Source organism: Conger conger, chromosome 10, assembly GCF_963514075.1.
Source record: "Conger conger chromosome 10, fConCon1.1, whole genome shotgun sequence".
NCBI classification, from domain to species: domain Eukaryota; kingdom Metazoa; phylum Chordata; class Actinopteri; order Anguilliformes; family Congridae; genus Conger; species Conger conger.
The window spans coordinates 8,576,819-8,593,102 of record NC_083769.1 but is presented as its reverse complement, the minus strand read 5'-3'; the positions used below and the strand labels follow the sequence as shown (position 1 = coordinate 8,593,102).

General features: G+C 44.5%; 1 protein-coding gene across 2 annotated transcripts in view; it reads right to left on the bottom strand.

Annotated features, from left to right (window-relative positions):
• LOC133138801 (mitochondrial import inner membrane translocase subunit Tim17-A-like) overlaps positions 1-15,019 on the bottom strand; it is a 45,491-nt gene extending 30,472 nt beyond the window's left edge. The window contains exons 1-4 of one of the 2 annotated variants that reach the window (XM_061257846.1): positions 14,945-15,019; positions 14,032-14,160; positions 1,494-1,604; positions 426-1,050 (exon numbers count right to left, since the gene is read on the bottom strand). In XM_061257846.1, the coding sequence (XP_061113830.1) occupies positions 980-1,050; positions 1,494-1,604; positions 14,032-14,149 (300 nt within the window). In that variant the 5' untranslated portion in view covers positions 14,150-14,160; positions 14,945-15,019 and the 3' untranslated portion in view covers positions 426-979. Of the gene's footprint in view, positions 1-425; positions 1,051-1,493; positions 1,605-14,031; positions 14,161-14,944 lie in introns of those variants that run through there. The other variant, XM_061257847.1, reaches the window with a different exon arrangement.
• Between the last annotated feature and the right edge of the window lie 1,265 nt (positions 15,020-16,284).

Here is a 16,284-nt window from a genome sequence, read left to right as displayed (position 1 = left end):
ACTGATCCATCCCTGCGCACGATCACAGTCCTGGTGTCATTCACAGTCCTCGCAGTGCACCCAACGGACGGCCTCCGTTACAGAGAGTAACGGAGACGAGAATAAATAAATGATCTGGAGCGGTCTGCTTTCTTCACGGCGGGGTGTTGGGGTCCAGGGTCACGGTCAGGGGGAACGTGCAGTACAGGAGTTGACGTGGCAGCTCTCCATTGCTGTACAAACTGAACCTCCGTGAACAGCCTTTTCTCTCTCTCTCTCTCACACACACACACACACACACACACACACACAATATTTACACACATTAGCAGAAGGTGGGTGTGCCATGGGGTTAAGGCCAGCTAGGCTCTGGAGTCCCTATCGGTGTGAGGCTAGTTTACCTCTCCAGCTTGTCCACTGGTCAGGACCAAGTCATGTGACTACTAGTCAACAGGCTACCTTGTAAGCGGACCTCCGGGGAATCTAAGTGGGCCACACATCTCTGTGTACAATGGTGATATTGAGCATGGAGGACGCAACGGAACTCCTAAGCCATCTCGCACAGCTACCGATTTAAAAAAACGGTTAGCTGTACGTTTCCAGAATACGTAAAAGCGGAAGTCAGCCTGCTGACAGCTGAAATAATCCCACCAGGACACTGAAGCATGTTAAAGACTAGAGTTCCATTGTCTCCTAAATCCCAATATAACCCCCTGTATGCCACCCAACTGCATGGGCCCTGACGACATTTCCATTCCGGTGCTGACCACCAACATTCACACACTGATCGTGGGGAACATGCAACAGGTGAGGCTTTTTAACAGGCAGATGGCAATGATGGTTCAGAAAAAAAAAAAAAAAACTATCAGTAAAAAAATGAAATCCTTGAAGTTGGGATGCACTGCAGAGTTCCTTCTGAAGAAGTTCCAGAATTTTCTTTCGAGTCAGATCTGTGGAGGTATTTTAAAAAGCCTAGGGGTGGGTGAGGGCGGCCCCTCCCTCACTGATACTGCCTGTATTCTCCGAAGGGGGGGGCCGGCATCGGGGCCGGCTCCTCTGCAAACTGGGCCCCTGAAAGAGAGGTGACAACGGCCGCTAGTCACAACACAGCTGGACTCTGTGTCTGCACGCTGCACACTGCACACTCACTGCACGCTCACACACTTTCAAACTCAGGAAAAAAGAGGAAAGCTACACTCACCAAGCACTTTCTTAGGAACATTTTTACTTTATCACACCTACTTATTAATGCCATTACCTAATCAGCCAATTGTGTGGCAGCAGTGCAATGCAAACAGTCATGTAGATATGGGTCAGGAGCTTAGTTAATGTTCACATCAACCATCAGAATGGGGTAAAAATGTGATCTCAGTGACTTTGACCGTGGAATGATTGTTGGTGGCAGACAGGGGGGTTTGAGTATGTCAGAAACTGCTGTTCTCCTGGGATTTTCTCACACACACTAGTCTCTAGAGTTTGCAAAGAATGGTGCAAAAGGAGAAAAACACACTCACCGGTGGGGAACTGTGAGGAGGCGAATCTGGTGAGCAGGATGCCTGCACCCTCGATCAGCGCCAGCAGGATTCTGCCCATCGCCGCCGAGCCCACCATGGCAACGGGCCCATCTGCGGAGAACACGCCCACCTTACACCCTGCTCTGCGCTCTTAAAGGCACGCCGCGTCATTTCCACAGACCGTTCGGCCACTTCCCGGACGGCAACCGAGTACCACGGGGGATTGTGGGACTTGTAGTATTTAAAGTCTTGCACTGGCGTCTTGGTTAGCAGGGCAACATCTTTGCTTATTCCACTGAAGTCTATGATACAGAGCCTTTGTTCCCCTTGCAGTTTGCCCGCTGTGGCAATGTCGAGTACATCTGAGGAAGTTATGCATTTGGCAAAACGCTAGCTAACTATTAATTTTGATGTCCGGACAAGTGAGTGATGAGTTTGTTTCCAAGGTGATCAGCTCATAAAAAGGACTCCAAAATGTCCGTTATTAAAAACAAGACAAAGACAAAAATGGAACTAGTGTTGGCCGATACTTATTTTCAATATTTATTTTTCCTGTGAAGTGATTTTTATTGTTATTTTTATTAGCAGAATAATTCTATACTATTATACCATAGCTTTGACTTTTTCACATTATATTAGCCACTGATATTACACTGTGGACCTATGTGAGCCGGCACAGATCATGACTAAGCCTGAATTACACTACATTACTACAACTCGAGACATTAGTCTAGGGCATGTTTGGTTTCCCTTGGTTCCTCTCTATAATAGACCTGTATTACGATTATTATTATTATTATAAATAATAATGTGTACATTATTTTCACCCTGGAAACTGCACACAAGTGAACAAAAGAAAACGTACACACACTGTGCATCCAATCTTTCTGGAAGCTTGTGGTTTAGTTCTTGAGTGCGTGTGCAAATACACGCTAAATATAGCCCTGGCTAAGGGGAAGGGCTATCGCGACGTCTAATCGACCCAGGAGGGGAGTTCAAAGATCAGAGCTGGAGCCCAGCTGCTACAAGGCACACAGACACATTTAGCTGTGTCTCATCAAACAAGGCCTGGTCAGGATGTAAAATAGGCTTCATTTTTCCACTGAAGTCTGTGAGGCAAAGCAAAAACCTCCCCTCTAAGAAAACAGGTACCTACAAACAGGGACTACAGCCGGGGTGATAAACCCCATTTTGTTCCAGCCAATTAAATTGTTCCAAAACCGCTCTACACATAAACTGTATTTCAGTCATATCTGCCCACAGTGAATCACCAAGGACACACGCACGCATATGGAATCGCAAGCTGCTGCAGATAATCGTTATAAAAAAAGTCCAATCTAACAAACTATGAGCCAGTTAACTATTACCTGTTAATCACTTCTACTGGTTGCATACCTGTAGAGTGATTGAACATTTGTCTTAGGTAACTTAAATAGCTGTGGAATTTATCAGTAGATTAGCTTTGATTTGGTATTGCTTGTGAGCAATTGTAGGCCATTTAAATAGGCGTGTCAGAGCGACGCTAGCGTATATTAGACTGGCGAAAGTTGTCCTTAGTCAGTAAGTGCATCATTCTGACCAGGTGTTTAGTATCGCTGCGGGTTTTCCTCTTGACACGGTAACGTAGATTTTTTTAAATTGCTCATTTGAACAGCAAGGGTTAGGGCTTGAGCCAGGTTGTTTGTCTATTACCTGTTAATCACTTCTACTGGTTGCATACCTGTAGAGTGATTGAACATTTGTCTTAGGTAACTTAAATAGCTGTGGAATTTATCAGTAGATTAGCTTTGATTTGGTATTGCTTGTGAGCAATTGTAGGCCATTTAAATAGGCGTGTCAGAGCGACGCTAGCGTATATTAGACTGGCGAAAGTTGTCCTTAGTCAGTAAGTGCATCATTCTGACCAGGTGTTTAGTATCGCTGCGGGTTTTCCTCTTGACACGGTAACGTAGATTTTTTTAAATTGCTCATTTGAACAGCAAGGGTTAGGGCTTGAGCCAGGTTGTTTGTCTATTACCTGTTAATCACTTCTACTGGTTGCATACCTGTAGAGTGATTGAACATTTGTCTTAGGTAACTTAAATAGCTGTGGAATTTATCAGTAGATTAGCTTTGATTTGGTATTGCTTGTGAGCAATTGTAGGCCATTTAAATAGGCGTGTCAGAGCGACGCTAGCGTATATTAGACTGGCGAAAGTTGTCCTTAGTCAGTAAGTGCATCATTCTGACCAGGTGTTTAGTATCGCTGCGGGTTTTCCTCTTGACACGGTAACGTAGATTTTTTTAAATTGCTCATTTGAACAGCAAGGGTTAGGGCTTGAGCCAGGTTGTTTGTCTATTACCTGTTAATCACTTCTACTGGTTGCATACCTGTAGAGTGATTGAACATTTGTCTTAGGTAACTTAAATAGCTGTGGAATTTATCAGTAGATTAGCTTTGATTTGGTATTGCTTGTGAGCAATTGTAGGCCATTTAAATAGGCGTGTCAGAGCGACGCTAGCGTATATTAGACTGGCGAAAGTTGTCCTTAGTCAGTAAGTGCATCATTCTGACCAGGTGTTTAGTATCGCTGCGGGTTTTCCTCTTGACACGGTAACGTAGATTTTTTTAAATTGCTCATTTGAACAGCAAGGGTTAGGGCTTGAGCCAGGTTGTTTGTCTATTACCTGTTAATCACTTCTACTGGTTGCATACCTGTAGAGTGATTGAACATTTGTCTTAGGTAACTTAAATAGCTGTGGAATTTATCAGTAGATTAGCTTTGATTTGGTATTGCTTGTGAGCAATTGTAGGCCATTTAAATAGGCGTGTCAGAGCGACGCTAGCGTATATTAGACTGGCGAAAGTTGTCCTTAGTCAGTAAGTGCATCATTCTGACCAGGTGTTTAGTATCGCTGCGGGTTTTCCTCTTGACACGGTAACGTAGATTTTTTTAAATTGCTCATTTGAACAGCAAGGGTTAGGGCTTGAGCCAGGTTGTTTGTCTATTACCTGTTAATCACTTCTACTGGTTGCATACCTGTAGAGTGATTGAACATTTGTCTTAGGTAACTTAAATAGCTGTGGAATTTATCAGTAGATTAGCTTTGATTTGGTATTGCTTGTGAGCAATTGTAGGCCATTTAAATAGGCGTGTCAGAGCGACGCTAGCGTATATTAGACTGGCGAAAGTTGTCCTTAGTCAGTAAGTGCATCATTCTGACCAGGTGTTTAGTATCGCTGCGGGTTTTCCTCTTGACACGGTAACGTAGATTTTTTTAAATTGCTCATTTGAACAGCAAGGGTTAGGGCTTGAGCCAGGTTGTTTGTCTATTACCTGTTAATCACTTCTACTGGTTGCATACCTGTAGAGTGATTGAACATTTGTCTTAGGTAACTTAAATAGCTGTGGAATTTATCAGTAGATTAGCTTTGATTTGGTATTGCTTGTGAGCAATTGTAGGCCATTTAAATAGGCGTGTCAGAGCGACGCTAGCGTATATTAGACTGGCGAAAGTTGTCCTTAGTCAGTAAGTGCATCATTCTGACCAGGTGTTTAGTATCGCTGCGGGTTTTCCTCTTGACACGGTAACGTAGATTTTTTTAAATTGCTCATTTGAACAGCAAGGGTTAGGGCTTGAGCCAGGTTGTTTGTCTATTACCTGTTAATCACTTCTACTGGTTGCATACCTGTAGAGTGATTGAACATTTGTCTTAGGTAACTTAAATAGCTGTGGAATTTATCAGTAGATTAGCTTTGATTTGGTATTGCTTGTGAGCAATTGTAGGCCATTTAAATAGGCGTGTCAGAGCGACGCTAGCGTATATTAGACTGGCGAAAGTTGTCCTTAGTCAGTAAGTGCATCATTCTGACCAGGTGTTTAGTATCGCTGCGGGTTTTCCTCTTGACACGGTAACGTAGATTTTTTTAAATTGCTCATTTGAACAGCAAGGGTTAGGGCTTGAGCCAGGTTGTTTGTCTATTACCTGTTAATCACTTCTACTGGTTGCATACCTGTAGAGTGATTGAACATTTGTCTTAGGTAACTTAAATAGCTGTGGAATTTATCAGTAGATTAGCTTTGATTTGGTATTGCTTGTGAGCAATTGTAGGCCATTTAAATAGGCGTGTCAGAGCGACGCTAGCGTATATTAGACTGGCGAAAGTTGTCCTTAGTCAGTAAGTGCATCATTCTGACCAGGTGTTTAGTATCGCTGCGGGTTTTCCTCTTGACACGGTAACGTAGATTTTTTTAAATTGCTCATTTGAACAGCAAGGGTTAGGGCTTGAGCCAGGTTGTTTGTCTATTACCTGTTAATCACTTCTACTGGTTGCATACCTGTAGAGTGATTGAACATTTGTCTTAGGTAACTTAAATAGCTGTGGAATTTATCAGTAGATTAGCTTTGATTTGGTATTGCTTGTGAGCAATTGTAGGCCATTTAAATAGGCGTGTCAGAGCGACGCTAGCGTATATTAGACTGGCGAAAGTTGTCCTTAGTCAGTAAGTGCATCATTCTGACCAGGTGTTTAGTATCGCTGCGGGTTTTCCTCTTGACACGGTAACGTAGATTTTTTTAAATTGCTCATTTGAACAGCAAGGGTTAGGGCTTGAGCCAGGTTGTTTGTCTATTACCTGTTAATCACTTCTACTGGTTGCATACCTGTAGAGTGATTGAACATTTGTCTTAGGTAACTTAAATAGCTGTGGAATTTATCAGTAGATTAGCTTTGATTTGGTATTGCTTGTGAGCAATTGTAGGCCATTTAAATAGGCGTGTCAGAGCGACGCTAGCGTATATTAGACTGGCGAAAGTTGTCCTTAGTCAGTAAGTGCATCATTCTGACCAGGTGTTTAGTATCGCTGCGGGTTTTCCTCTTGACACGGTAACGTAGATTTTTTTAAATTGCTCATTTGAACAGCAAGGGTTAGGGCTTGAGCCAGGTTGTTTGTCTATTACCTGTTAATCACTTCTACTGGTTGCATACCTGTAGAGTGATTGAACATTTGTCTTAGGTAACTTAAATAGCTGTGGAATTTATCAGTAGATTAGCTTTGATTTGGTATTGCTTGTGAGCAATTGTAGGCCATTTAAATAGGCGTGTCAGAGCGACGCTAGCGTATATTAGACTGGCGAAAGTTGTCCTTAGTCAGTAAGTGCATCATTCTGACCAGGTGTTTAGTATCGCTGCGGGTTTTCCTCTTGACACGGTAACGTAGATTTTTTTAAATTGCTCATTTGAACAGCAAGGGTTAGGGCTTGAGCCAGGTTGTTTGTCTATTACCTGTTAATCACTTCTACTGGTTGCATACCTGTAGAGTGATTGAACATTTGTCTTAGGTAACTTAAATAGCTGTGGAATTTATCAGTAGATTAGCTTTGATTTGGTATTGCTTGTGAGCAATTGTAGGCCATTTAAATAGGCGTGTCAGAGCGACGCTAGCGTATATTAGACTGGCGAAAGTTGTCCTTAGTCAGTAAGTGCATCATTCTGACCAGGTGTTTAGTATCGCTGCGGGTTTTCCTCTTGACACGGTAACGTAGATTTTTTTAAATTGCTCATTTGAACAGCAAGGGTTAGGGCTTGAGCCAGGTTGTTTGTCTATTACCTGTTAATCACTTCTACTGGTTGCATACCTGTAGAGTGATTGAACATTTGTCTTAGGTAACTTAAATAGCTGTGGAATTTATCAGTAGATTAGCTTTGATTTGGTATTGCTTGTGAGCAATTGTAGGCCATTTAAATAGGCGTGTCAGAGCGACGCTAGCGTATATTAGACTGGCGAAAGTTGTCCTTAGTCAGTAAGTGCATCATTCTGACCAGGTGTTTAGTATCGCTGCGGGTTTTCCTCTTGACACGGTAACGTAGATTTTTTTAAATTGCTCATTTGAACAGCAAGGGTTAGGGCTTGAGCCAGGTTGTTTGTCTATTACCTGTTAATCACTTCTACTGGTTGCATACCTGTAGAGTGATTGAACATTTGTCTTAGGTAACTTAAATAGCTGTGGAATTTATCAGTAGATTAGCTTTGATTTGGTATTGCTTGTGAGCAATTGTAGGCCATTTAAATAGGCGTGTCAGAGCGACGCTAGCGTATATTAGACTGGCGAAAGTTGTCCTTAGTCAGTAAGTGCATCATTCTGACCAGGTGTTTAGTATCGCTGCGGGTTTTCCTCTTGACACGGTAACGTAGATTTTTTTAAATTGCTCATTTGAACAGCAAGGGTTAGGGCTTGAGCCAGGTTGTTTGTCTATTACCTGTTAATCACTTCTACTGGTTGCATACCTGTAGAGTGATTGAACATTTGTCTTAGGTAACTTAAATAGCTGTGGAATTTATCAGTAGATTAGCTTTGATTTGGTATTGCTTGTGAGCAATTGTAGGCCATTTAAATAGGCGTGTCAGAGCGACGCTAGCGTATATTAGACTGGCGAAAGTTGTCCTTAGTCAGTAAGTGCATCATTCTGACCAGGTGTTTAGTATCGCTGCGGGTTTTCCTCTTGACACGGTAACGTAGATTTTTTTAAATTGCTCATTTGAACAGCAAGGGTTAGGGCTTGAGCCAGGTTGTTTGTCTATTACCTGTTAATCACTTCTACTGGTTGCATACCTGTAGAGTGATTGAACATTTGTCTTAGGTAACTTAAATAGCTGTGGAATTTATCAGTAGATTAGCTTTGATTTGGTATTGCTTGTGAGCAATTGTAGGCCATTTAAATAGGCGTGTCAGAGCGACGCTAGCGTATATTAGACTGGCGAAAGTTGTCCTTAGTCAGTAAGTGCATCATTCTGACCAGGTGTTTAGTATCGCTGCGGGTTTTCCTCTTGACACGGTAACGTAGATTTTTTTAAATTGCTCATTTGAACAGCAAGGGTTAGGGCTTGAGCCAGGTTGTTTGTCTATTACCTGTTAATCACTTCTACTGGTTGCATACCTGTAGAGTGATTGAACATTTGTCTTAGGTAACTTAAATAGCTGTGGAATTTATCAGTAGATTAGCTTTGATTTGGTATTGCTTGTGAGCAATTGTAGGCCATTTAAATAGGCGTGTCAGAGCGACGCTAGCGTATATTAGACTGGCGAAAGTTGTCCTTAGTCAGTAAGTGCATCATTCTGACCAGGTGTTTAGTATCGCTGCGGGTTTTCCTCTTGACACGGTAACGTAGATTTTTTTAAATTGCTCATTTGAACAGCAAGGGTTAGGGCTTGAGCCAGGTTGTTTGTCTATTACCTGTTAATCACTTCTACTGGTTGCATACCTGTAGAGTGATTGAACATTTGTCTTAGGTAACTTAAATAGCTGTGGAATTTATCAGTAGATTAGCTTTGATTTGGTATTGCTTGTGAGCAATTGTAGGCCATTTAAATAGGCGTGTCAGAGCGACGCTAGCGTATATTAGACTGGCGAAAGTTGTCCTTAGTCAGTAAGTGCATCATTCTGACCAGGTGTTTAGTATCGCTGCGGGTTTTCCTCTTGACACGGTAACGTAGATTTTTTTAAATTGCTCATTTGAACAGCAAGGGTTAGGGCTTGAGCCAGGTTGTTTGTCTATTACCTGTTAATCACTTCTACTGGTTGCATACCTGTAGAGTGATTGAACATTTGTCTTAGGTAACTTAAATAGCTGTGGAATTTATCAGTAGATTAGCTTTGATTTGGTATTGCTTGTGAGCAATTGTAGGCCATTTAAATAGGCGTGTCAGAGCGACGCTAGCGTATATTAGACTGGCGAAAGTTGTCCTTAGTCAGTAAGTGCATCATTCTGACCAGGTGTTTAGTATCGCTGCGGGTTTTCCTCTTGACACGGTAACGTAGATTTTTTTAAATTGCTCATTTGAACAGCAAGGGTTAGGGCTTGAGCCAGGTTGTTTGTCTATTACCTGTTAATCACTTCTACTGGTTGCATACCTGTAGAGTGATTGAACATTTGTCTTAGGTAACTTAAATAGCTGTGGAATTTATCAGTAGATTAGCTTTGATTTGGTATTGCTTGTGAGCAATTGTAGGCCATTTAAATAGGCGTGTCAGAGCGACGCTAGCGTATATTAGACTGGCGAAAGTTGTCCTTAGTCAGTAAGTGCATCATTCTGACCAGGTGTTTAGTATCGCTGCGGGTTTTCCTCTTGACACGGTAACGTAGATTTTTTTAAATTGCTCATTTGAACAGCAAGGGTTAGGGCTTGAGCCAGGTTGTTTGTCTATTACCTGTTAATCACTTCTACTGGTTGCATACCTGTAGAGTGATTGAACATTTGTCTTAGGTAACTTAAATAGCTGTGGAATTTATCAGTAGATTAGCTTTGATTTGGTATTGCTTGTGAGCAATTGTAGGCCATTTAAATAGGCGTGTCAGAGCGACGCTAGCGTATATTAGACTGGCGAAAGTTGTCCTTAGTCAGTAAGTGCATCATTCTGACCAGGTGTTTAGTATCGCTGCGGGTTTTCCTCTTGACACGGTAACGTAGATTTTTTTAAATTGCTCATTTGAACAGCAAGGGTTAGGGCTTGAGCCAGGTTGTTTGTCTATTACCTGTTAATCACTTCTACTGGTTGCATACCTGTAGAGTGATTGAACATTTGTCTTAGGTAACTTAAATAGCTGTGGAATTTATCAGTAGATTAGCTTTGATTTGGTATTGCTTGTGAGCAATTGTAGGCCATTTAAATAGGCGTGTCAGAGCGACGCTAGCGTATATTAGACTGGCGAAAGTTGTCCTTAGTCAGTAAGTGCATCATTCTGACCAGGTGTTTAGTATCGCTGCGGGTTTTCCTCTTGACACGGTAACGTAGATTTTTTTAAATTGCTCATTTGAACAGCAAGGGTTAGGGCTTGAGCCAGGTTGTTTGTCTATTACCTGTTAATCACTTCTACTGGTTGCATACCTGTAGAGTGATTGAACATTTGTCTTAGGTAACTTAAATAGCTGTGGAATTTATCAGTAGATTAGCTTTGATTTGGTATTGCTTGTGAGCAATTGTAGGCCATTTAAATAGGCGTGTCAGAGCGACGCTAGCGTATATTAGACTGGCGAAAGTTGTCCTTAGTCAGTAAGTGCATCATTCTGACCAGGTGTTTAGTATCGCTGCGGGTTTTCCTCTTGACACGGTAACGTAGATTTTTTTAAATTGCTCATTTGAACAGCAAGGGTTAGGGCTTGAGCCAGGTTGTTTGTCTATTACCTGTTAATCACTTCTACTGGTTGCATACCTGTAGAGTGATTGAACATTTGTCTTAGGTAACTTAAATAGCTGTGGAATTTATCAGTAGATTAGCTTTGATTTGGTATTGCTTGTGAGCAATTGTAGGCCATTTAAATAGGCGTGTCAGAGCGACGCTAGCGTCGCTCCGTCCCCGTTTGTGATGTTATGTTTCTCCCCATCCCAGTCTGCTCTCTCCCTCGAAGACCCCCTCTGCGACGTGGGCCTCCACGGCGTCGGAACCCCTCAAACCTCAGCTATCCCCCGCTGACCCCCTGTGAGGACTTTGCTGTCACAGGGGGACTATGGAACTGCCAGTCTGCCACTCGGAAGGCTGACTTCATCCCTGCGTATGCCTCCCTCCAGTCCCTACAATTCCTTGCCCTAACTGAGACCTGGATCACACCTGACAATATCCTTGGATATCTGACACCCTCCGTACCTCCAGGGCCAGCCTCCGCACAGCGGAGAGGAAGTGGGGGAAATCCAGAGACGCTTCCGACCTCATGACTTACCGGTCTCTCCTGGCGGCATTCTCTTCCGATGTCACTGCCGCCAAAGCAAAATACTATCAAACGCAAATTCAGAACTCTGCTTCTAACCCCCGGAAACTTTTCTCCATTTTCTCCTCTCTCCTCAACGCACCGCCTCCTCCTCCTCAGTCCTCCTTCGCTGCTGATGACTTTGCTGATTTCTTCGATGAGAAGGTCGCAGTCATCCGCAGATCCTTTACAACCGCCGCCCCCCTCACTGTGCCCTTCCCCCCCTCTAGGCCCATCCCTTCCTTTTCCACTTTCTCCCCCCTTACAGACTCTGTTTCTCAACTCCTGCTCTGCCACCGCCCTACAACCTGTGCCCTTGACCCTATCCCCTCTTCTCTTCTCCAAACTATCACACCTGACATTCTCCCATTTGTCACCTCCCTTGTCAACTCCTCCCTGTCTTCCGGCTGTTTTCCGGCATCCTCCAAGAGGGCCCACATCACTCCGCTGCTAAAAAAGCCTACCCTGGATCCCTCCATCATCCAGAACTACCGCCCGGTATCTCTTCTTCCTTTCCTTTCTAAAACTATAGAACGAGCCGCTTCTACTCAACTTTCTTCCTTCTTTTCTAACAACAACCTGCTAGACCCCCATCAGTCTGGCTTCAGATCGGGCCACTCGACAGAGACTGCGCTCCTCTCCGTCAGTGAGTCACTTCATGCCGCACGAGCAGCCTCCCTCTCCTCTGTCCTCATTCTTCTAGATCTCTCTGCTGCCTTCGACACTGTGGATCACTCCATCCTCCTGTCTGCCCTGTCAGCAACGGGCATCTGTGGCACAGCCCTGGACTGGATTGAGTCCTACCTCTCTGGTCGCTCCTTCCAGGTTGCCTGGGCTGGTTCGGTATCGACACCTCGGCCCCTCGCCACAGGAGTTCCCCAGGGCTCAGTCCTTGGCCCGCTTCTTTTTTCTCTCTACACTCGCTCCCTTGGCCCTGTGATCACTGCACATGGGCTATCCTACCACTGCTATGCGGACGATACCCAACTCTTCGTCTCGTTCCCGCCGTCTGATACGCAGGTTTCAGCCCGTATCTCTGCTTGCCTGAGGGACATCCAGAGCTGGATGGACAACCACCATCTAAAGCTCAACCCAGGTAAAACTGAAATGATATTCATCCCTGCTAATACCTCTCCCCATCTGGATCTCTCCATTTCCCTCGGGGATACCACACTCACGCCGTCACCCAGTGCAAGGAACCTCGGCGTGGTGATGGACAGCAGACTGTCCCTTTCCGAGAACATTGCGGCGGTGACCCGGTCTTGCAGGTTCTTCCTATACAACATACGGAGAATCCGCCCCTTTCTCACCCCCTACTCGACCCAGCTCCTGGTCCAAGCGATGGTTCTGTCCCGCCTGGACTACTGCAATTCCCTCTTGGCTGGCCTCCCAGCGTCTGCCATCAGACCCCTCCAACTCATCCAGAATGCAGCAGCTCGTCTGGTCTTCAACCTTCCCAAATACTCACACGTCACCCCCCTGCTTACTTCCCTCCACTGGCTGCCTGTCATGGCTCGCATCAAATTCAAAACATTGGTGCTAGCCTTCCAAGCAGTTAAAGGGTCTTCCCCAGCTTATCTGCAAAAAATCATCAGACCCTACACCCCTGCCAGACCTCTTCGTTCAGCCTCCACAGGCCGCTTGGCACCTCCCCCTCTCAGAACCTCCACCTCACGCTCACGACTACTGTCTGTTCTGGCTCCACGGTGGTGGAACGAACTCCCCGTTGAGGTCAGAACTATAGAATCCCTCCCCACCTTCAAGCGCAAGCTGAAGACACACCTCTTCAAACAGCACCTCTCCCCATCCCTCCCTACCTCCCTGTGAACCTTAATTGTTGTCTCTGTGACTTGTGTATCAGTATTTTAGTTGGCTAGGTAAGCAGTGTTTGGATAGTTAACTTTGGTGACTTTTGCTCTGTTTGTTTGTTTGTTCAAAAAAAAAAAAAAAAAAAAAAATGGCCCTTGTCCTTATCTTTGTTGTACAGGTAGCAGTTGAAATTGTACTTACCTCTAGGGTCTTTCAGCGAACTTATCCCTGGTTATGGGTATGCACTTTGTTGTACGTCGCTCTGGATAAGAGCGTCTGCCAAATGCCAATAATGTAATAATGTAATGTAATGTAACTCTTTCAGCCCCAAGCCCAATATGAAGTGGCTCCACCCAAATACCAAGTGGGCTTCAGCTGTGGCTGGGAAAATGGAGAAAGTCAAGTTTGAATGGTCTTAATAGGGGCTCAAAACAACAGTATAGCATTCATTTTGATTGTTTGGAAAGGTATAAGCTTGAGAGTGCCAGATGGCAGTCTCTGGCTTTTACTGTAGTTACGCTTGAGTGCCATACGGGACTGAAAGGGTTAAAGGTACAATAGGTAAGATTTTTGTGTTAAAACATTGTTACAAGACTATTGTAAATCCCTTCCTGTCATTGAAAAAGGCTCACTGACATGTTGACTCGCCCTCTGCCTGTGTTTATAGTCCTTAAATTCGGGTTTCAAAATATACAGTTGACGGGCCGACACTCTATACCAAAACATTGTATAACTGTACAATAATTCAAGCTTGTTGGTTGAAAATTGCTTCTAATTGTGACAGCCAATGGCGTTTCAACATCAGCGCATTCACAGAGAAGGCGGAGGGATAAACAGGGTTGTGGTTTGAGGGTGTTCGTTGCTGCAATATCTCTCTCGACCGTGAGAAGTCCAAAATTACCTATGGTACCTTTAAACATTTTTAGAGCGTCTGCGCGCATGACAACCGAACACAGACGAGTGCTGCCCCGCCCTGTGGGTTTCCGCGGGATCGGGACTCACTTCTGGCAGCGAGGATGGCGCCGGTCATGGCTCCGCTGGTGATGGAGTTCCAGGGGTCCTCCTTCCCACGCACCTTCACCAGCCCGCAGTCGATCAGGGAGAACAGGCCTCCCCACATCGCGAAGCTGCCTGGGGGGGAGCGACCGGTCAAAAAAACTCCTCCTCCGCCCCAACCCAACCCGTCTCGGCCGCAAGCACTCTGCTCCAGCTGATCATGGAAGCTTAGTCGAATCAATGGTAAGACGCTTTGGATAAAAGTATCAGCTAAATAACAAATGCATTTCAATTAATATACATCACAACACAATTCACAATATAAAGCAGAAAACAGCAGTTGTGGCTGCAGATTGTTGTTTTAGCCTTGCACTACGACCACTGATTCAACTAATTAACGAATTATGTTTTTTTAATTAGGACCTCGGTAAGTAGATGCATGCATAGGCGTAGGTTTCATTTCAACATTGGGGGGGACACATTAAGCTCTGGGGGTTCTCCCCAGGGAATGTTGAGAATCTCTCACTTAATTTCCTGCATTGTGGTGAATTTTTATGAACCAATTTGCTCCTCTTCTGCATCAATTTATTGTGTAAATTTATTTTATTTTTGTAAAGGAAAAGACATCATTCAGGTAGGCTACCCATATGGTGACTGTTCGATGGCTTTTAAGAACATTCCAAATCGAAATCTTCACATTTCCCTCCTCATTGTTCGCCGCAAATCTTTCAGCCCGACACAGCGAACAGAATGCTAAAGGAAAAAAATTAAATTGTTTGCAAACGTTCGCCTGTTTGCTAAACTTTAACACCTCAGATAACTTCAGGCACAAGTTATAAACTAGATAACGTCAGCGTTTCATCCGCAGATACTCTCATTCAGAAACACTGAAGGTAAAACAAGCGTGATAGCTACTTACACTAGACTCACTACACTATCGTGCTTCCGCAACGGTAGACATAAAGCAACTGCGAGTCAGTGAGGCCAGCAGACCCGGCAAGGTTAAGATGGTATGGTCCAGTAGGGGTGTATGAAGTAATTGTAAAATAGATAAGAAGGATATCTAAGTGTTTAGACCCTCTGTGCTGTTTTTTTTTTTTTTTTTACCTGTAATGCGGAGGAGGTTATCATTCATTATGTTTTGGGGGGACAAATTCACCTCTTCTAAATATTGAGGGGGACATGTCCCCCCTGTCCCCCCCTAAATCTACGCCCCTGGATGCATGGGACTTATTGTGCTGGGTTTGAACAGAAACCTGCACCCACATTGGCCCTCGTTGGAAGACTGGAAGACGATCCAAAGCGCTGTACAACTGATGCTTCTCATTCACCCATTCACAAACACATTCACACACCAACAGCAATTGGCTGCCATGCAAGGCACTGAGTAGCTCATCAGGAGCATATGGGGGTTAGGTGTCTTGCTCAGGGACACTTTGACACACCCAGGGCGGAATCGAGCCGGCACCCCTCCGACTGCCAGATGATTGCTCTTACCTCCTGAACCAATGTCACCCCACAACAACCTGACAACCAGCAGACACTGTAGCCCTCCAGGACTGGAGTTAATGTCACGTTTCAGGTCTGTCTTGCCATGTTTTATGTTTATTAATTTTGTCTTAGTCACGTATTGTCTTATCATGTATTATGTTAGTCTAGGTTCGTCATGTTGTTTAGTTTGTTTCCAGAATGCTGCAGCCCGCCTGATCATCAGTCAGCCCAGGTCGGCTCATGTCACCCCGCTTCTCATTGGCCTCCACTGGCTTCCTATTGCCGCACGCATCCGTTTCAAGGCCCTAGTGTTGGCATTTCAGGCTGCTAAGGGGACTGCCCCACCTTACATACAATCCCTGATCACTCCCTACTCCCCAGCTAGACCACTCCGGTCTGCCAGCTCTGGTCGCCTTACGGTTCCCTCTCTACGTGCACCTGGCGGTCGAGCTGCACGTTCACGCCTGTTTTCCGTTCTGGTTCCTCAGTGGTGGAATGACTTGTCTACTACTGTCAGAACAGCAGAATCCCTCCCCCTATTTCGACGCAGACTCAAAACCCACCTTTTCAAACTCTACCTTAGTCCTCCCTCCTGATTTCCCCTGCCCCTCCTTTCTGATATCCCTCTCCTTGTCTAACCCCCCCCCCCCCCCCCAAAAAAAATAAAAAAATTAAAAAATGCACTTCTGATGACAACTATGATTAGAACAGCATTTCCTGTGTATTTTGCCGATTATTGATTTCTGTTTTGTTGACCATCGTTTGTTT